Source organism: Lepidochelys kempii, chromosome 14, assembly GCF_965140265.1.
Source record: "Lepidochelys kempii isolate rLepKem1 chromosome 14, rLepKem1.hap2, whole genome shotgun sequence".
Lineage (NCBI taxonomy): Eukaryota > Metazoa > Chordata > Testudines > Cheloniidae > Lepidochelys > Lepidochelys kempii.
Genome location: NC_133269.1, coordinates 15,409,790 through 15,432,237, shown reverse-complemented (window position 1 = coordinate 15,432,237; position 22,448 = coordinate 15,409,790). Strand labels below are relative to the sequence as shown.

General features: G+C 46.6%; 1 protein-coding gene across 1 annotated transcript in view; it reads right to left on the bottom strand.

Annotated features, from left to right (window-relative positions):
• Window positions 1-11,305, bottom strand: part of MYO15B (myosin XVB) — an 80,247-nt gene extending 68,942 nt beyond the window's left edge. The window contains exons 1-5 of the mRNA XM_073310453.1: window positions 7,973-11,305; window positions 7,829-7,890; window positions 6,473-6,536; window positions 4,698-4,807; window positions 3,142-3,216 (exon numbers count right to left, since the gene is read on the bottom strand). Coding sequence (XP_073166554.1) covers window positions 3,142-3,216; window positions 4,698-4,807; window positions 6,473-6,536; window positions 7,829-7,890; window positions 7,973-11,305 — 3,644 coding nt within the window. The remainder of the gene's footprint in view (window positions 1-3,141; window positions 3,217-4,697; window positions 4,808-6,472; window positions 6,537-7,828; window positions 7,891-7,972) is intronic.
• Between the last annotated feature and the right edge of the window lie 11,143 nt (window positions 11,306-22,448).

Sequence of the window (22,448 nt, the reverse complement as noted above, 5' to 3'; positions counted from 1 at the left end):
GTTCAAACTACACAAGCAGGTTGTGGAAGGGGAGTCCTAGCTTTTCCCAGCTATCCAATCACACAGCTTCCCTGGGCCAGACAGAGTGACAACATGCAACCAAAGAAATACAAGATAAACGGGCTGACATCATAAAAACAAAACTGTCATTGGCTGACAGTCTGACCATACTCTGAGGGCAGGGCACTGTAATCAAGCAACCTTTTAAGGCTTCTGGCTTTACATATTAACCTTTCCATGGATGTCGTACATCCCACAGAGCCAGTCAGCACAATTTTATGTCATCCTGTTTCATCTACCCAGACAGGATTTCTTCCAGCAGCAATGTATTTGCCATGGCAACCAATCAGCACGATCAACATGGCAACATCACTCCAGGAAGCATGAGCGGTGGAAGTGGCCTAAAAGTGGGTGAGTCACAGGAGCCCAAACCGTGAACCCGCCTCCTCCATGTCATGCCACATCCCCAAGGCAATGCCCCCACACCACCCCTTCCCCCTGAGACCCCACCCCCCCGCTTGCTCCTGTCCCCTCATCACTTGCCCTGATGGTCGGTAAAAAGTGGAGGGGCCATGGCCCCCTGGCCCTCCTGTTCTGGCGCCCCTGCCAGGAAGTGCTGCATGCTGGGGTGATTGTTTCAAAAGTGACACTGATAAATGTCATCCTGCATAGCCAATTGTGAGTGGGCATGTCTCCCACGTGCTCAGAGGCACCTGGAGATGCCTCAAGAGGGCAAGGCTGTTTGTTAGGAACATAGGAAATGCCAGACTGGATCAGATTCAAGGTCCGTCTGTCCGACAGTGACCAGCACCAGATTCTTCCGAGGAAGGTGTAAGAACCCACAGTGGGCAGATGTAGGATAATCTACTTCCCAAAGTAGGTCTCACCCTAGTCTCCTAGTTAGAGATTGGCTTAATCCCTGAAGCATGAGGTTTAACAGCCTTTCCAGCGTTATCATTAGTTATAACCACCCTAGATATTCTCAGTATCCATATTAGTGTCCAACCCCTTCTGACTCTTGCCAAGTTCTTAGACTCAATTACTTCCTGAGGCAATAAATTCCATAGTTTAAATTACACATGGCGTGAAAAAGTATTTCATTTGACCAGTTTTGAACTTTCCACCATTTCATGTCTTTGAAAGTTCTCTTGTTCTTTTGCTGTGCAGCAGGGAGAACACAAGCTCCGATCTACCTTCTCCAGACCATTCATTATTTCATAGACTTATGCCCCCTCTTATTCATCTCCTTTCTAAGGTAGCCACCCTAATCTTTCCTGTCTCTCATCACATGACAGCGTGATCACTGATTGTTCTTATCACCTTTCTCTGAACCCTCCCCCACACCGCTCCAGGTTTCTGTAATGCACTTTCTAAGATGGGCTGAGCAGTCCTGCACAGAGTATCCAAATAATACACTGAAAAGATTTCTTGGTCTATAAAGATGGAAGGGGGAGAGCTGAACCTCGACTGATAAGCAATTGAATCAAGTAATTGTGTACAGTATTACTGTTTTATAAAAGTGTATAGTGAGGTCTTCTCTGAAAGCTAATGGCACATTGGTGACTAATAATCATTCTGAAATGTATGTATTTTTATGGGGAAATATGGATATTTAATGATATTAGGCTTTAAAGTCTGTGACCAAACAGGGAGAAACAGGATTCGCTCCCAGGCAGGAGGGAAGGCAACTATCTACCTGTCTCCAATGAAATATAAGCCAGATAAGACCAATAACAGCGGAAGCCCCATTTACACAGAAATCAGCTAGGGGTTGGGAAGTCCATAGGGAGGGAAGAACAGCATAAGGCCATCTTGCTTCTTGAAACAAGGTAATTGAACTTTGGAAGATATAAGCAAGGACAGAAGACATCTTTGGCATCCATCACTAGATAGACACAAGGGGACAGAGCTCTTGCAAACTGGGAAAGATGGGTCTTTCAACCAAGTGGGGGTTGAAGTGTCTGGGAACTGAATTTACGTGAGAAAAAAGTCTTGAATAAAGCCGATCCCGAGCGAGATTAAGTTTTAGACTTCTAGAAACGTGTCTTCACTTTTATTTGCTTGTAACTCGGTCTAACTTTATTTCTTGTACTTGGCATCACTTAATCTATGTGCTATTGTTAATACATTTGTTTTATTTTCACTATAAACAACTCAGTACTGTATCTTCAGGGAACGGTGAATAAGCTGTGATGAGCTTTTGTCTCTTTAAAGGAGCAATGAACCTTATTATTTCTCTGAACTGTCCTGGAGAGGGCTGGGCATTGCAGAGCACATGGCTTTGGGGAAATCTGGGGCTGAGCACGGTGGTGGGGTCACCTTTCAGGTTGTAACAAATTCTGGTGGAGGCCAGAATAGGGGGCTGTAGACAGGCTGCTGGGGTCAGAGCTGCTAAACCAGGACTGTCTAGCACACACACAAACCCACACACACTCAGCGTGTGACCTACATGCTTGTGGGCTGGCTGTGAATGTACCAGGCTGGGAGCTATAGCAGTAAAGCATTGTAAGGCACCCAGAGTTGCAGGGCAAATGCTGACACAACCCCTTGCTGGTCTGGATTGCATCCCCCAAGGTGTGAGAGTGACAGCTGCAGATTTTGCTACCTACCTGCTCAACCCCCTTTCCAGATCATTAATAAATATATTAAAGAACACAGGACCTACTCTAGAACCTTGAGGTCCCCATTGTTAACTGGGTGCCATGATGAAAATTCATCATTTAAACTTACTCTCTGCTTTCTGTATCCTAGCCAGTTTTTGATCCAAGACAATACTTTGCCTTAGAACATAATTTCTTAGCTTCTTTAGTAGCCTCTTGTATGGAACCTTGTACAAGGCTTTGTAGAATTCTAAGAGATTAGTGAGGCATGATTTTCCTTTGCGAAATCTGGCTAGTTAAACCTTATTATATCACAATCTTCCAGGTGTTTTGCTGTTCTGTTTTTATAGATTCAATCATTTTGCCAGGCACAGATCTAAGGCTTACTGGTCTATAATTCCCTGGATCACTCAGAGAGTCTTGTTAAAATATGCATATAACGTGTGCTATTTTTCAATCCTCTGGAAGAGTTGTTTCAATGGGGCAAAAACTTGGAGGGAGAGGAGGAATCTCAGCCCCACATAATGTCCTCATTTCCTACCTGATGACGATGCACTGCTCTTGCTCTGAAGTCTGGGACAGAGAGTAGGCCATTTCTGCAATGGCAAAGACGTGTCTAGATGAACAGAAAAAAAAATTTCCATTTGTTACTTTGGCCCTGATTTCCTGCCTGCACAAACACAGTATCAGGGGTTAGTTCGTGGATATCCGCACTGGAGGTGGGCCTGTAACAGAATCTCAGATCCGAGAGCCATGGCCAGAGCCAGTGCTAGCTCATTGGGAGGCCCTAAACAGGAATATTTTTGTCCCCTCCTGTCTCCCCACAATACTAAAACAGCCAAGTTCTTATAATAAAAAGGGAATGGGGGGCTCATTGAGCTGCTCAGGGCCCTAAGCAATTGGTTAATCTGCTTATGCCTAGTGCCAGCTCTGGCCATGGCAGCATATGTATAGCTGGACATGGGAGGGCAAATCTCTCACTACTGTAGCTCCACTTGTAATAGCCACCTTGGGAACCCTAGTGTGACTATGGCTCCTGTAGCCAACAGCTTTTTAAATGCCATGTGTCATTTAGACTCAATCTGAGCAAGTTAAACAAACCAGTGGCCACAGGAGCCTCATCCAGACTAGGGCTCCCAATGTTGCTAGCTCCAGCAGAGCAGCATTGGTGTTAGCAATGGTGGAATGCTACTGCCAAAATCCCGAGGGATGCTACAGTCTCTTTGGTCATCAGCAGGGATTGAACCTGGGACCTTCAGCTAAACCTGAAGGAAACTTGAGCTGAAGGAAAAGCTAGAAGAGGGAAGCTATTACAGTGGCTGGATCCAGCAACTAGACAAAAGCATCTGCCCAACTGAAATCAAGGGGAGCCTTTCCCATTTACTGCAACGGGTTTTGGACCCGGTTGTAAGCCAGCATTTTACCTGAGGATCCATGAACTTGTTTGGTTCTGCATCCAGCTCTGAACCACCAATCACAGCTTGGTCTTATCACTAGCATGGGCTAAACGCCCTCCAGCCTGGTTGGAAGTGAAGATGTTGTTCTCAACACTGTGGCTCAGCTGGGCCAGGCAGTGCTTGGATATGTAAGTACTGAGTATCATTATAGTGTTACACAGGGAGGGACATTTGTCAGTCTAGGGGAGATTTCAATAAATGTCTCATTTCAGTCTCTGGCATCTTAATCCCTCAGAGTGTTACTGCAAGGGGAAGAGAGAAGTTCGATTAGGGTTACAGACTCTGAAGTGATGTCCTTTTCAGTCTCTCTCACATTAGAAGAGATAAGCCCAACGGTACAGCTCAGGTCTCAGTCCAAGCTTTTCTGAAGTTCAGTGGTGTTTGCATCAGGCCCACTTTTGCTCCTCAGGTGGAAATTGTTAGCCAATAAAACATGGCATATGGCACCTACAGCAACAATATCAGAGTGCCATACAAGTACCCCTGTGCTGGATGTACCATACACTTCGCACTGCACTAGTCCTACTCCAGAGATGACCTCTGGCCAAGTGAAATGGTCCTGGGAGCCCAGGGGCAACACAGGACTCTGCAGGTTAAGAATCATGAACAGACTTAGTTGTGAAGAAACAAGCATACATACGGAGCATTTTTGGAGAGCGTCCCCTGCTGATACTGGGTCACCACCTCTTCCAAGTAGAGATTGAGGGGCTTGAAAGGATTCACAGAGACCAAGATTTGCCCAATGTAGGTCTAGAAGGGGGAAAATAGAGTTTGGTTTTATTATATCCACTGGATGATTAGAGATTTCTGGATGGTTTTTAAGGCCCGGCTTCACAAAGCCCTGGCTGGGATGATTTAGTTGGGGTTAGTCCTGCTTTGAGCAGGGGATTGGACTAGATGACCTCCTGAGGTCTCTTCCAACCCTAATAATTCCAGATCCCACAGAATCATAGAATAACTGGGAAGGCCTCAAGTATATATTGCATAACCAAAACAAAAATTAAATCAGCTTTAAAGCAACATTAAAGGATCTGATTTAAACTTCTGGAAGCCAAAGTCATTCTGGGCAGAGCTAATTTGTTTTGATTTGCAAAGGGGCTTAGTTAATTTGGGGGGCATGTTCTTCACATCCACACACTTCCTCTGAGCTCCATTTGGACTTTCAGGATCAAAGTGAAACTTGGCCAAAGCTAACACGTTCTCCATAGTTTGAGGCCAAAACCATAAATCCCATTTGGCATTCAAGGGATAAGAGGGATGGGTGTTCCCTCCTAACTTAGCCGAGACTGAAACTGGAGCCAGGTGTTCAAAGAATGCTCAAAATCAAGGGAAACTCAAGGCTTTCCAGGCTGCATCACAAACATTTTACACTGCCAGTCCTGGGTTCAAGGCAATGATCATCCTCGCTCACCCCATTATGCCTGGCCATTCAAGGGGTCTTAGAGCAGTCGGTATATGCCTGCGCCAAATAGGTTACAATACCAAAGCACAGTGGGGTGAGATTGCAGCGTTAAGGAGTGACTACTCTGCAAACACTGTTGGGTTCCACACTTCTTCTCTGTCCACTTATTGGCTTCATCTACCAGTGAGATGGTTTCTCTAGCTTCAGCCTTCCAGACTCCCCACTGAGGGACCAGCAAACCCAGATGGCTTCTGCCTCCACAGCAGCTGTAAAGATTCTGCCATCAGAGCCCTCAGTTGTGCTGCTGATGGGCAAAGCAGAGCAGACTCCAGGTCACTCTCCTTCCTGTAGCTGCACTGGCTGTGCTAGGCTAACAAGAGTAAGGTCTTATCTTTGCCAGAAAAGTGAACAGATACGTCTTGTGTGAAAGACATACAAGGAGCAGATCTGTTGTTCCAGTTTGACCTAGTCACTTATCTAACCACAACCACATTCTCTCTGCGCTCCCCTGTCTGGATTGCATACAGCAGAAACACACACACACCCTCTGGTTTTCTGTTGGGTGTGCATAGAGTGATGGCAATTGGTACAGAGGTTAACAACAATCATACAGCTATGGGGGAGCTGCTGTGATAGAATCCATTACCTAGGTGCATTTGGTGCCTCAGTTGTATCTTGCGCTGGCTGTGGGAAGAGGGACAGTCTAGCGTCCCTCTGTGTCCTCCCCTAGAGGCTGACTTTGAGACTGGCCATGCTGACCATAGTGGGAGCAGGTAACAACAGTTTTGTGAGGTTTGGGGAGGGGGACGTGGGGCTACATGAGGAGCGAGAGAGGTGTCCCATGCTGGACAGATACAGCAGGTGAACCCCCGTGACGCCAACATCTCATCACTACTGGGAAACGTTGGGACCCTGTGGACTGTACCCTGCTAGGGCTGGACGGGGCAAGGGAAACCCCACCCTCAGATTCCTTGTCCCACATGAATAAGAACTGAAAAACCTAGCAGCCATACGTAAATGAAATTGCGATGGAATCTCTTCTTCAGACACAGAAGGACGGAGCTCTCACAGACCTCCCTAGAAACACAAGACACGAGCCATCAGCCAACTTCATCCACAAACCTCACTCATGTATTATAGTCTGTTGATCATCTGAGGTATGCTGCAAGATGGGGAACAGATGTAGCATCCATCGATTTTATACGGTAGGCCCAGAATATGGCAGGCAAAGCAGGGCCAGCCCGAGCTGTTTTGTTACCCAGGGTGGAAAATGTTTTCAGCAACCCTGAACAGACGAGCAAACAAAGAAAAAAAATAACCCATCCCCATTTGGTGCCTCCAGAAGTCAGTGCCCAAGGTGACTGCCCTGTTCACCCACCCCTGGACTCAGGATTGCACATGGGCGTGTGTATAAGAGAGAGAGAGAGGGAGAGAACACTGCCTGGATGGACTGTCTGACCTGTCCATGCCTGCACAATTGGGCTAGCCCCTGCTGTCTGCAACCTAGAGGATATCAGCCTTAATTCTGCTACACAACCATGTGGATTTCATCAGTTACTACTGGTTTTAGCAGTGCTAAAGGTTGCCAGGGCCAGTGTGGGCAACTCCCATGGGCGTTTCTGTGTCACCTAGAGTAACAATCCCAGTGATACAAGACGTGTTAGAGAGCCTGAGCCTGCTGCAGCTGGCCAATAGGAGGTTTGCCACTGATTTCAGTGCAAGTAGGATTAGGCCATTAGATAGATACTCTGTGTCTCATCCCACGGATTCTCCTTTTCCACCACATACATCACACAAGAACAGTGTGCTCTTTGTTTCCGGCTATTTTACCAGATAGTGGCCTAGGAGTTAGAGCAAGGCCTGTTATTAGGAAAGTTACTTCAGCTCTCTGGGCCTCAGTTTCCCAATCTGTAAATGGACTGATCCTTGAAAACCCATGTCCGGACAGGTGCTTCTTACAGTGTAGGTGGGGTTCCCTGTCTGCACCTCCAAGGGGGTCTGATCGCCATTACGAACCCCTCTTTCTCTGGCGTGCCTCCCTGGAGATGCGGCAAGCAATGTGTACTCTGCCTATGCGTAGAGGAGTTTGGGGAGGGATTGCACAATACTGCTGTGATTCCCCTTACACCAGTGCAATTCCCCACCCACTTCAATACAGGCCTGGGCCTAAATTGGATAATTCAGCCCTTCCTCTGGTTTAAATGGCCATCCGTCCCTCACAGTCATGAGCACTGAAGCCACCCCATTTTTTAGGGTTATAGCTGATGTTCTACAATTTGCCTTCTGCTGCTGAGCCAAGTGTCTTTGATGGGTAATAAATAAGCCCCAGCCACTTCCTGCTATCCACAGAACATCACTGACATGCTTACTCCAGTCTGGACAGATCTTCAACCTCCTCAAGCTCCACCCCGTGGTTTTCATCCAGGTACACCTGAAATGTATTGGAGAAATGGCTGTGAATTGTGTGCAGGTTGACAGCACCCTAAAGCTTACATGCCTAATGCAGAATATACCTGTTTCCATGTCACATCCATCTCAAGGATATCCTCAGTGACATCTTCTGCCTCCCACCTTTCTCTCAATGTCTTCGGCCTGTGGGTCTTGACTAGATCCTGGTCCTTATACATGGCCCATTTGCTGAGGTTCTCAATGGTGAGTCGTGGGAGCAGCATTTCAGAGTTCAGCCATGCCATAGGATCACACTCCAGAGTTCGCCGCTGAGTCCAGTGCACCTGGGCTGGGGCTTCAGACCCAGCATGTTGGATAAGATTTGCAGCCTCTTTGTCAACATCTCCCTCAAAGTAAGAGACCATCAGATCCCCTGAGCCCTCTTCTTCCTCCTGTGGAAGGAAGCCCTGCTCATACCAATAGTTTCCAGCTGCCTCTGGGAAGAGCGGGGGTTTAGTGGCCTGGTATGGTGACTGCCCTCTTTGCCCCTTTGCGAGGAACTGGGATTTGGATATATCTTTCCCCTCGGGCATCTTTATCTCTTGGGATGAGGAGCTCAAAAGCCTAGCCACTCTGTACTGGGTTGCAAGGCATTTTGCTTGACTCGGATCACCTGGCATTGATGGATCAATTTCATCATTGTGGGGAAGCCCTTGACTGGTCCTCTGACAGGTTTGCTCCTTCGAGAGGTCATGTTTGAACTTGCAGCCCGGTTGCACAGACATCACTGCTTTTCTGCTAGATACATCTATTGACTGCGGCTGTGATTCACTATTCCCGGAAGAAACTCCTCTTGTCTTCACCATGTGATGGACCCTGGGGAACACAATGGCGAATCTGGTATCAGTGACACTGTTCTTCTCCTTAGCAGGTCTGTCCAAATTTAGCAATTGCAGAGAGGAGTTAGCTTCATTATGGGGAGAATTGCATGAAGCCAACTGGGCTTCTTCCAGCTCCTCTGCCACCTCTGTATGAGGATGATTCCATTCTAGCAATGGCTGAGAAGAGCTTTTGCTACTCAACTCCCTCTTTCTCTGTTCTCCCGCTGGGCCAGGGGAGGCTCCGCCCTGTTTATTGATTAGTCCAGTGGTGCTAACAATCCTGATCGTCATTCTTCTTCTGAATCCAGATGGCTTGCTGCTCCTCTTCCCAAACTTCTTCAGGAGCCAGCCTGAGATACCAACTGCATGCATCGCCCTCAGAAAACGATCTTTCAGGCTTGCTTTCTTGGGAGGTTTTTGGCTGAGCCAGCTGGTTACTTTTCTAAATGCCGAAAGGGTGTGCAGGGACTGGATGCCCTTTTGCTTCAGCACTTGCTCTTTTTCAGCGGGTGCCTCTTCAACCACTTTCTCCTCCGCTATCTCTTCTCTTACTGCTAGAGTCTGACACGAAGCGTGTTTGACGTTTCCAATTACTTTCCCAATCTTCTCTCTCTTGTCAAGATGCTGCTTATCAACAGCTAGGTTTTTAGCACTAGAGGAGGAGCTTGAAACATTGGAGACACTTAATCTTGGCTCTCCAAGATCCTTAGGTATACTGGAGTCCCTAAGTGCCTTATACGTTCTTGTGGCACTCTTTTTAGAAGGGACCTTTTGAACCTTCTCCAGGTCAGAGCTAGTTTCTGCTGCCTTCTGGAGAGGACTTTGTTTACTTCTTGCCAACAGTTTGGCCTGGGCAACTTTATGACTGTTTTTCAGATTCAGGAGAATCTGGGATTGTAAAGTGAGAGGACTGCACTTCTTTGCAAGCACAACCACCGAATCCACCCTCCTGTTGCTGTCTGAGGAAGAACTATCCTGATGTACGTGTTCTAACTCTTCACCTTGCATTATTGTCTCAGGGTTCTGGGATTTCTTTTTTGGCATTTGTTGTGTGGGCCACACAGGGCCATCTCTCACCATACTGCCGCTGTCATTCATATTCCCTTCCCAACTGTTTCCCAGAGGGCCTTTGCTCAAGCCCATGTTAAGGAGCTTTGCTTTGACAGTGCTAGGCAGCAGTTTCCTTCTTGGTCTCTCTCGCTTGTTGTCATCTATTTCTTCAACACCATCCTCTTCATCCTCCTTGCTTTCAGATTTAGCTTGCTCATCTTCAGACATTTCTTCTCTGTTGTGTTTTTCCAACAGGTTTTCCTGTTCTTCTTCATCACTCTCATTTTCTCCCTTCACTGAGCTTTTGACTTCATCCTCTGAAGCCCCTGCACTATAATCTTCCTCACTGCTATCGCTTAGAGTAGATTTTTTTTGCTTAGAGACTTTATTCTGCTCCTTCATTTTCCCATCTACCTCAGACTCTTCTGAGACAGTTTCTTCGTCTTCAGATTCTTGCCTGTTGTCCATCATTTCCTGTTCTCTTTCACTTTCACTTTCCCCGGTTGCTTTGTTGTTTCCACCATGAGACTCTCGGCAGCCTTTTCCTTTGGACGGAAGCCAATTTTCCTGTGTAGTTTTTTCCTCAATAGAGAGTTCTTCTTCCAAAGAGCTTCTCATGTCTTCACTGATTTGGGTGTTGTCATCACCAGTCTCTCTCTTTCTTCTTGCTTGGCTACAACTGGCTTCATCTCTAGAGCCAAAACAAGACCCATCATCTGAGCTTTCCAGGCTCTTTCCTTCCTCACTTACACTGGAAATAGTCCTAGCTGATTTTCTAACTTGTTTCTTCTTCTGTCCATCACCCCCACCCCCACACTTCACTGTCTTAGATCTGAGCTCCAGACTGCCGTGGAGCTGGGAACCTGACTTTCTGATAGTGGTTGCTTTGGAGACATGCTTCTTATTGTATTTTTTCCCAGCACTGACATGGCCATCAGTCTGAGGAGACTCGCGTTTTTGAGAGGAGCCCTCAGTACTTCCCACTGTGAAGGACTTTACAGACTCAGTCTCAATGGCCATTTCACTCACACTCAGGTGCTCCCTGTGCTTCCTTTTAAAAGTACGTTTCTTGCGGTCTTCAGTGGCCTTTACCTCATGGCAAACACTGACCTTGCTTCCTGGACCTCTTAGATCCTGTTGCTTGGAGCCCCTTACTTTTTTCTTCTCCTTGGTCATTAATTGTTCTCCATGCTTTCCACCAGAACCAAATTCTCTTTTGTCCTTGCCCTTGGAGGTTCTCTCCCCTTTGGCTTGCTTTTTGTGGCCATACTCTTTGCCTCCCTTAATCCTTGCCTCCCTCTGGCTCTTTGACGTGCTCTGTACAGATATAACTAAAGGAACTGTCTCTTTTTCAGAAGAGGGTTTTTCAGATGTAGCTTGGGCATTGCTCTTTTCTTTCCTCAGTCTCCCACCTTGGACCATGGAATCCTCAGGAGGGCTCTTTTTCTCACAGCCAGCAGCTCTCTCCTTACCAGCTTTCTTTGCCCTGGCAGCTTTGTCCTGAGTCATAGATCTGGAGGGTGCCATTATGCCAGTATTCAGAAGTGCATCATCGTTTATTGAAGTTCACCTACAAAAAGAAACACACTGTTTCTACTGTACAACTTTGCAACTGCTGCTGATACAAATAGGCAAGCGAAGAGGCTGGATCCTGCATAACCATAATCATGTGACTTCTACAGGATTTATTCACACGTCTAAGATTGAAGAACCACATCCATAATGCTGAGGGGCCTTAGTTTTGACTGCCATGTACCAGTTTAAATCACTCAGTGTATCCTCTATTTGGTTTTTCTCATTAATCCTCCTCTGATTTTCCTGAATCTCACCACTTATAGACAACTACAACAATTTTCAGCTTCAAGATCTAGTATGCCTAATACACATATAGGCCTTCTAGTGTAGATGCATCTTAGGGCTTGTCTCTGCTTACTTGGGGAATTGACGTACAGCGATCAATCCAGCAGGGATTGATTTAGCAGGTCTTCATTAGACCCACTAAATTGACTGCCGATCTCTCTCCCATCCACCAGAATGAGAAGCATACGGTAAGTCGATGGGAGAGTTTCTCCCATCAACCCACCGCGGTGTCGACACCGTAATAAGTCAACCTAAGATACATCGACTCCAACTACGTTATTCACGTAACTGGAGTTGCATAACTTAGGTCGACTTAGCCCCATAATATAGACCTACCCTTATACTAGTTCCTTGAGCAAAGTTAAGGCTATGTCTACATTAGAAGCACGTTTCCAGTACAGGAATACCAATATATTATGCCAGCAAAGCACTCCTGGTGTGGATGCAGCTATACCAGTAAAGCTGTGCTTTGTACCAGTATTGTAAAGCTGTCTCCCACGAGCAAACAATCAATAGCGGTAAAAGTACAGCCTGGCTGGTATAGCTGCATCTATACTAGGGCTTTAGCTGGTATAGAAATCTCACACAAAAAACAGAAAAACAACCCCAACACACCTCTCCCCCATCCCCAGTGACACTTCTATCCCAGCAAGAATTTCTAGTTTAGACCTGAACCAAGTTATACTGATATGAGTTATCTTTATTTCAGAATAACTGCATCTGTATTAGTGGTTGTACCATTATAACTATACTGGGGCAGGGGAATCACCCCCCTAACCAACATAGCTATGTCACTTGGGACAATTTAAGAAGCAGAAGCACTTTTATGCCAGTATAACTATGTCTAAACTAGGGCTTCTGCCAGCATAGTTGTGTAGCAAAAACCAACCCAGCCCGAAAATCACAACCCCAAACAACATAGCTTTACCGGTAAAAGTTTTAAGTGTAGACCTGGCCTGAGTCAGCAGAGCTTTCACTCTAAATCTTTGCTTTAATGACAATGGGTCTGATCCTGAATGATGCACCTCTCCCAGCATCAAGTGCTCAGCCCCTCTCAGGATCAGGTGGCCCATATTTCACCATGAAACCAGAAGAAAACATCATCCCTTTAGAGACCAGAAGCATCTATCCACAAATCCACCTAAGCACTTTTTTAGCTGGTAGTCTGGGGAAAGGCCAGCACTCTCAGGAAAAAGGTTAGCTCTTTATTTTTCCCCAATCACAGACCTGAAATAAAGGATGTAAACTAATATGTGAATTTGCCCCGACTCCCTGTCTGCTGGAGAATCTCATCTCTCCCCTTTTCAGTTATGAAGACCCTTTATACTCTCCAATTAAATCTACTGTTGCCAAACAGAGGGAAATACCACCTGGGCTCCAGACTCCAGCCCTATTAATTTCCTCCTGCCCATTTGTCTTAAGGAGGTGCTAATGGCTGAGCCTGGTTTTAATTCTCCAAATGCTAAACAATCCAAGGCAGTCAAATAAGACCAAAAACCATTCAGGTAACTAAGGACATAACTAGGAAGAACCTGGTAGAAAGGAGGAAGGGAAAATTGAGAGTGAATATCAGAGAAAATGTCTAGCAGTGAGATCTACCAGGCGGTGGCATTGTCTCCAAACAGCCCCATTGCTTGGGACATTTAAAACTAGATTACATAAAGCAGTAGGGCATGATGTGTGCAGAACAATCCAGCAATCAGCGGATGGAGACGATCATATACATTTTTCTCTCTCTTCTCTTCTCTCCCCTGGCCTCCCTCAGCCTCCTCCCTCTTTGTTCTCAGAGACAGTCTTTAATGGCTCCCTAGATTTGTGCAGGGGGAAGGGAAACTTCTGCTGATAAGTTTCCCGCAAACTTCTAGACAACAAAGAGCTATGAGTCAGGAGGAGTCTGGAGTTAAGCTCCAGCTTCACCCAAGCCCCAAGAGCTATTTGCTAAGAGCTTGCATGGATAGTCTAGGGAGCCTCTACATCAGTGGTTCTCAACCTACTAATCATCGTGGGCCACATCTGCAACTCTCTGTGTGTTGTGTGGGCTGCATCCACACAATATATATATACTACCTGTATGGCCCCGAGGATGTCACATGGGCCGGAGCTGCATGCTGAATGGGCCCCAGGTTGAGAACCGCTGCTCTGCATCAAGTGCATTGCTGGGAAATCAAGGACATGAACAGCTGGTTGTCTCACTTATCTTAGGTCCCACAGAGCAGCACTTGTTTTTGCTATTTCCACACACACATGCACCTGGCAACCATGGCTGCACCATTGCATTCAGAGACGATGAAGCACCTATCCCATAATACCCAATATTTTTGCAGGAAGCGGGGTCTTTGGGGTAACTCCCAAAGCACTTCACTGTAGGATAGAGTTAGGAAGACTAGCTGCACTCAGTACAGAGGCAGCATTGTTCCAGTAGTTTCCTTTCTTTGCCAGAAAGAAAACGTACAGGATGGTTCAGCCAGACTCGAGCTAAAAGCCTGAACCAGCGGATCAAATTCGGTGATGAATCCAGGTCACGTCCCACCTGCCTCACCGTGTGCATATGCTAAGAAGAATGCTTGAGATGAGTCAGTGTAACCTGTGCTTCTAACACACCTGGGCTGGCAGTCGCAAGGAGCTGTACAGACTTTGCAAGCTCACAGGGTTCCAACCATTACTTTGTTGCCTTTTCCATCTCATTCAGGGCCTGCCCTCACACCAGGGCAGGGACGTGGGGAAGAGTCGGCAAAACAAGATGAGTCAGCACCGAGCTCATCATTTTTAATCTTTGGGGCTACCAGAAAACCTATGGTGGGGAAGAGGGAAATGGGGACTATTATTAAATTAGCCAAGGCAGCTTGGCTAATTAAATCCATCCACTGCTCCAGAAGCCTCAATTAATTGCTTGTTGTTCTGCAGACTAAGGATATATCTACACTACAGAAGCTACAGCGGCACTGAAGCTAAGCTGCTCATAGTTAAGGCTGGTTTCAGAGTAGCAGCCGTGTTAGCCTGTATCCGCAAAAAGAAAAGGAGGACTTGTGGCACCTTAGAGACTAACCAATTTATTTGAACATAAGCTTTTGTGAGCTACAGCTCACTTCATCGGATGCATGCTCAAATAAATTTGTTAGTCTCGAAGGTGCCACAAGTCCTCCTTTTCTTTTTAGTTAAGGCTACGATTTAGTCACGGGTATTTTTAGTAAAAGTCATGGACAGGTCATAGGCAATAAATAAAAAGTCATGACCAGTGACCTGTCCATGACTTTTACTAAAAATACCCCTAACTAAATCTTAGGTGCTGGGGGGGGCGGGAAATGCTCCAGCAGACTCCGCTGCTCCTGTGGGGGGAGCGGCCCAGAGCTCCACCACTGCTCCTGGGTTGGGGGTGGCCCAAGGCCCCGCTACTGCTCCAGGCAGGGGCGGGCCGGGGCACTGCTACTGCTCTCAGACTGCTGCTCGGGGTGAGCAATGCTTGGGTCAGCCGCACCAGCCACTGCAGCTGCAGAAGTGCCGGCGGTCCCGGAAAGTCACGGAATCCGTGACTTCTATCACCTCCGTGAAAGACTTGCAGCCTTACTCATAGTGTAGCACCACCCTGTAGACACTTGCTACAGCAACAGAAGGGGTCTTTCTGTCAGTAGTAAATTTACTCCCTCGAGAAGTGGTAGCTGGATTGATTCAAGAATTCTTCCATCGACCTAGTGGTGTCTCTACCTGGGCGTTGGCTTAACTGCGTCTCTCAGGGGTGTGATTTTTTCACACCCTTGATTGACAGAGCCAGAGCAACCTAAATGTTAGGTGTAGACCGGGCCTGAAATTTGTCGAAGGGTCCTCAGAGGTATTTAAAAATACAGTCCACAGTATATTCCAACCCTTTGGAGAATCTAGCCTGGGCAACTAAGGCCTGGTCTATACTAGGAAATTAGGTCAGTATAACTATGTTGCTCAGGGGTGTGAAAAATCCACTCCCTTGAGCAATGCAATTAAAGTGACCTAACCCATGGTGTAGACTGTGTTAGGTCCATGGGAGAATTATCCCATCGAACTAGCTACCTCCTCTCAGGGAGATGGATTACCTGTGCTGACAGAAGAACCCCTCCTGTTGGCGTAGGTAGCATCTTCATTAAAGCACTACGCAGCTGCTGCACCACTGCAGCTTTTTAAGTGTAGACAAACCCAAAGCATGGATTGCTGCACAGATTTAAAGGACCTCACACTAAAGAACAGCTGACCAAAGTCTGCCCCTAGGCATTGTTAAGGACAAGCAGGCTGCAAAATTGCACTTGAGAATTATCTGCTTCAGAAATGCTCATGAAAGCTAGAGTACATGGTTTGATTGTGTGTACTTTTTGCACTCCACTACTCAGCTTTCTCCTTCACTGCAAATCAAATCCCCACATCTGGGGAAATTATTTTCCCCTAGGTCCCAACTCTGACCTTGTACAAACTGTTGTCCAGCAGAAGGAATCCTTATTAAATGGGGGAAAGTGGGTTATATATAGACAACAGTGCATTCCCTGAGGAGTAGAAACAATCAACCAGTGCCTTCAATATTTCCTTTAAACCGGATTTTTCAGGTAGTCTATGCATGCCATTAGCCATAAAAACAACACTTAGCACATATGCACCACAATACAGATTCAATGTCCTGTCACTAAACCCACTTACCATACCCCTCTCTTTAACACTCACCTTTTCATTGCCTGGGCTGTTAGGGCTCTTGTTAACACTCACATTCCCCACACTTCCATTTACCTTGTTTTCCAGGTTCTGATATTTATGGTCTAATTCAAATCTTCAACCTGCAAGTGAACTGGAGTTTTGACCACTGCTCTTAGTGGCAGTAGGATTGGGCCCTAAATCCATAGACAGGGATAGATGTTAGTATTCTGGTCTTATGAGTGCTTATTGTAAACTGTGTGTATCACATCTACACAAACTGAAAATCATTTCTGTGCAGTAGAGATAATTGGGTTTGTGCATTATTGCTAAGTTGCATAGTGTTTAGAAGGCAAATAAAATCCAACACATACTACAGATGCCCCAATGCCATCACACTTGGATCTAGATGAAGATTAAGAACACCTCGAAATTCAGGGGGTTTGGACCCAGGAATTTGGTTCAGCTCATTATAAAGTCAGGGATTGTTTCCAGAATTTGGATTCCAGTTCTGAGTTTGAACAATCTCATAGTTCAAGACTATTCAGATGCAGGGTTTAATTCAGGCGCATCTCTAACACATAACTAATAAAAACAAACACATCATTGGCTATAACAAGCTACTCCCTAAGAATCAAAGTTGCTTTCGTTAGCCACCTGGACCATCCACTTGAGTGTGATACACTTGTGGTAGCTGCAATACTCTGCCCATCAGTTGCTCACTTCATCTAACTACACAAACATGCTCTAATCAATTACAGGACAACAAAACAGTTCCAATTTTCCCATCTGCACTGGAAGAAAGAGGAAATGTTAATCTCATCTGAGAAGGAAGAACCCAGATATTATTAAGAATATGGGAGTAACTTGAAGACAGAGAGAAGAGCATACACATCACACTCTTACAGTATTTCTGAGACTGGCAAAGTGTTACAAATAAGTTAAAAGTCTAATTTTTCTTCTACGTACCACTTTGGACCTGTTTCAGCCTAACCAGCCCATGGCATCCCATAGGAGACACCGTGCAGCCATTCACCTTAAATTGAAACACTTGAAAGTTATACATTAGTAGTTTATGTTTTCATTTACCCGGAACAGTTGAGCAAGCTCCTTGTTTATCACTATCTATACAGTCAATTTCCCAACTCACCCATCTTGTTCTTCCTGATCCCAGTTAAGAGCTCAGCAGCTGACAGGCCACATTCAAATATATGGTAAGGCTTTAAGTACCCTATTTCTTGCCTGTACCCCAGCCTAGTCCTTGCAAGCCTGCCCAGCTGTGAAGTCTAATACTGAGCCCGGCTGAGCTATGCTTGGGCAATGAGCGATTATGGGCGTATGGAGGGAAGCTGGCATCAATAATTCAAACTTCCTCATGGCACCCTTGAACTTTTCAACCAACAATGGCACCAGCTGGTTAGCAGGGGCTTGGGAAAGAGGAGATGAGGGACTTCACTTGAGCCAGCGCCAGCGCCAGCATCAGACCGGGTGCAGCAGATGCAGCTCTAGAGTCTGAAAGAGCAGGTCAGCTCAGTCGCAGCAGCTACAAGCTCAGAGGCTCCCAAGCTGAGCAATATTGATGCCATCCCATGCATTGCTCTAACTAATGAAGGGGGCGGAGTGCCCTGGTCTCTGCCATTAGAATTCAGTTCCATCTCAGGACCCAGGTGGACACAGGGTTTGGTGGCCTCTGCTCCGTTCTCTTTCCCCTCATCCAGCTGTGGTCTGGCTGGAGTCCCAGATGAGGAGGATGACAGCAGTGCCCTCGGGTTTCTGATCAGGACAGGAGTGAGGTACAGCAGCAGTGATGTACCAGAGCGGCTTGCACCACACCACACACACTTGCGACACGTACAGAAGCACCAAATCCTCCCCCAGTTGCTTTTCGGTTAAGCCGTGCCTCACTTTCCTTGAATACAGATCTCCCAAGAGGAGAATTTCACTGCTAAACAAGGATCCCTCCCAGTAGAGGGAGCCTTCAACTGAATAAATCCCCTTTCCATTCCCAAATGCTCCGTGTAATGAGCTTTGCCTTCCCAGATTTCCCTGGGATGATGTTTTTTTTTGCATTGGGATTGTGCAGCCTAGACACATGCTGCATGCCATTCCTCTCTGTACACCAAGTACCAGTCAGATTGCAAACTAGCTGCTGCGCTCTTTCTGGTTAGCATGGCCAGAGCAGAGGGCTCCTCTAAGGACAATACTGGCCTGGCCCTTTAAGGCAAAGTCCCCGGCCCCAGCTCTGTCCAGAAGCCTCCCTCCTGATTAGACAAGATAGCTTAGGTGGGGCCAACAGGCAAGGGAATAAGTGGCTTTAACCCTAAACATGATTAGCACTGTTAAGATAAGATGTTGGATGCTTAACCACAGCTATTTGTGTTTTGGGTGGGGCCTGTTTTCCTATCTCCTGCCAAGAGAAGCCCCTTGCTTGCTGCCATATACTGTGGTCTCTGCTGTGTAAGAGAAAAAACTGGATGCAGAGCTGGACAGCTTAAAAAAACCTTACTCTTCCTAACTCCTTCTGCCACTGGATGTTACTCTCCTCATTAGCTCACAAAGAAAGGGGCTGTAGAACAACAGGTAAATTAACTATTTCATGACCTTGTTTAATTCATTTGTTATTTAAAACTGATTTCCTCCTCCTCCTCCCCACCCTGGCCAGGTATTGTTTTTTTAAAAGTACAGGATGATCAGAGTCATCTGGAGCATGGATCCCTCATTAACTCTACAAAACAGCCCAAGCTGCTTCTTTGAGGTTTCAAATCCTGAGGAGGAATAACAGCTCCCTTTGGAAATCCAGCTGTTTAGGCTTTTTCTAACGGGGAAGTAGCTCCCATATGCCCTTTGTCAGTAACAGCTGGAGCCTAATGCCTTCCTTTGGGACTTTCCATGGCAGTCAGACTATGTGATTAGCTTTTGCATGAGGAGCTGGGTTGCGAATGGGCTTGCTTAGAAGGTTTATTCTCGTATCAAAGGCTTTGCTGTGTCCTGAGCAATTTAGTCAGTAGATTTGTTGCCCAGGTTTAACCCTTACATGTTGTTTTATCCCCTGTTGCACACACACCCTTTTTATTTATGAACAGACAACAGTGTAGGAAGTCTGACTAACATCCCCATGAGCACTGAAGGAGAGGCTACCCAAAACCAAGCAAAGCAATCCTCCCTGAGCAGCTAGATAGGCGCCAGATCACTGAGGAAGAATACCTGAGTTCAGGTCCTAACCCTACCGCTGATTTACTGTGTGTTCTTGGGCAAGTCATTTCACCTCACTGTGCCTCTGTTTCCTGACTTCTTCAGTGAGGATGAGAACACCGGCCACCTCTGTCAAGCACTAAGTAAGGTTATTAGCCAGGAACCTAGTCAAATGGCCCCATCGGATCAGAACTTCACATGGGGCTCTGTAACTCCCCTTAGCTGCTCAGGGACTCATTTGTAAGGCATTCTCAGAGCCTTGGCCAGCTGCTTGATCTGCTTTGGAGCCCACTACTGGGATCTACACTCCTCAGCACCACTGTCCCCACATAGAACCTTTGGCTCCCAAGAGCTGTGAATGACACACAGCCATCAAGTACAGGCAATTTTAAAAACATTTTACCCCGGTCTTATTCTCGGTTTTGTTTTTTTTCCCCCCAGACTGGCCGAAGTGCCACCAAACCCAGCCAGTGGGTTGTAAGGGTGAAGAACAAGAAGAAAAAACAGGAAGCCTGGTTCTGGCATATAGCCAGCTGTGCTCAGTGCAGGCCCTGCTGGGGAAGGCCAAAGAGAGCTTCATGCCGCTTTTACAAGTTCCCCAATTTTGTGGCTAGTTTGGCCCATGTGTAAGTTGGAGCAGCCTCAGGACTATTCTGATTTAGGGCCAGCTGCCTATGGCCCCAAGGGGACATTCCAGCAGCCAGAAATGGCCAAAGCATAGAGACACTCCAACCACAGGCAGCCCTTTCCCACCCAATGCTTGTATGTGCTGTGTATATGGGAGATGGGAAGTAGATTCCCTTTGCCAGCTATACACCACCCAGGGATTCCTATACCAAGGAAGTCAGATCTTCTGGCTTTACAAACCCTTTGCTTTGGGAGGATGGCAGGAAGAGCTATATCAGAATGGATACTCTGTGGCTCCATAAAGCCTAGGGAGCAATGGGAGACACCTGCAGCAGGTGGAAGGCAGGGGGAATATTTTAAAAGCAAGCCACATTCTGCAGAAAAATTCCAGATTCCCTACTTTCCTTAGCACATGGCCTTCCAGACCATCCGACTCTCTGTGCTCCAAGCTGATAAGGCCTCTCTCTCTTTCCCCTCCTCGCTGCCTTTTTAAGGTATCCAAGCTCCTCATCCCAGAGGAAAGCTGAGGAGGTCAGATAAAGTATTCATGACTGCAAGAGGAAACCAAAACAATTAAGCAACACACCTTTGAAAACAGACCCCTTTAATATTTCAGGAGTGCTTTGTTGCCTAATTGTCTGTAGCTCAATGGGGCGGTGGTGATCCTGTTACAGTGGAACTTTGGAAGCTGGCCCCGCATTGCTCCTGCCCAGAGATTGACTAGAGAGGCAGGCGGCTGGGCTGAAGCATTGCATGGAGTTGTTGGAGGAAGATTGTGTTACACTGAACTGCAAGGGCTGTGCTTTGCTTTATTAGGGTCTTAGCTGAAAGTCTCTCAAGTCCCCGCTGGACTACGCGAGGGCCCAGCTCAGGCTCTCCCACTACTAATCCCCAGAGCTCCCTGTCTGACCCTGGAAAGGGAGCAGTCTCTGTTCCCCTTTGATCATAAAAGCTCATATTTGGAGAGTTCTCTCATAACTGGGAGCAATGGACTATGGGGCAGATCTAAATCTTGTTAGAGTCAATGGAAATAGTCCCATCAACTTTATGATCAGCCTCTGCATGCAAGAGGCAGTTACTTAATTGCCTGGGATACAGACCTAGTATGTGCCTATACACCAAGCCTGTTCTCCCATGAGTAGTGGCCCCTCTAATCCATAGGGAGGCAGCAAAGTTCTCTATGAATAATGTTCAGTTAAATTCCGTAAAATTAGATTAGAATAATTATGAGCAGGGCACCTGAAAATTCCCAGGGGAGGGTAATGGGCTTGGAGACATAAGGGCAGAAGGAACTGAAGTCTTTGTCTAATTTTTCAGTTTAATGAAAAGTACACCATAAGACTTGTTTTATCAAGAAATTGCTGTCTACCCACAGCATGCCCAGGTAGGATAATACTTGGCAATTAGTATATTGCAGACTTTTCCCCAAGACTCACAGTGTGCTGTGTTAATACTAATTGGTCCCACACTACTGTGAGCAAAGTAGTATCCACATTTTCCAGAAGGAGAAACTAAGGCACAGAGTACGACTGACTCAGTGGTAGAGCTGAGAATAGAAGCAGCAGCCCCTGCTCCAAGCACTAGATCATGCTGCTTCCCTTGAAGCCTGAGTATCTGCACAGTCGAGGTGCATGGCACTGAGAGACCTTATCACTGCAGTGATATAGGCTGGGAGTTTAATTGTTCAGTTCCCACTAAAATTCAATGGGAATTAGGTGCCCAAACACCTCATGGCTCCTTTGAAAGGCACAGCCAGGAGTTTTATCCTTCAGTGAAGACAGCCATCAGTAACTGGTAGAAGTTGCCTCTTCAAATATAGTGCAGCTACCTTAGAGAGTTTATGATTGGAGAATTCACAGCTGTGGCATTGGCTAGTGACCATTTCTTTGTAAATAGCAGCCTGTGCTATTCAGTCAGGCAGAATTACTCTAGCAGGGCACATGGAGCAGCCATTGGCGGTAGCAATGACATCACAGTGCTTATGACATTGGAGGGACCACCACCTCTACTTGATCCAGCTACAGATGCCAGGGCCTGGGTCAAGAGCTGCCTGCTGAAGCATTTGTTCTAGAACCTGCAGTCTCCTGGCAACAGCCTGGCTATTCCTGGGTAGTGATCAGAGAGCAGGGGGAGGAGGTTCCAAAGGGATTGCCCAAAACCCCACACCCCTCCTTCTCAGAGTGATTAACTGCTATCTTCTCACCCTTTACCTCTCAGAGACCCCACTGCCCCAGGCACAGCTGCCATGCAGGTTGAGAAAGTTGGGTGCTGGAGGAGTGGGCTAGATGGGCCCAGGTCCTGCAGGGAGAAGTTCCTACAAGCTTGGAATGAAAAGCTGAAACTC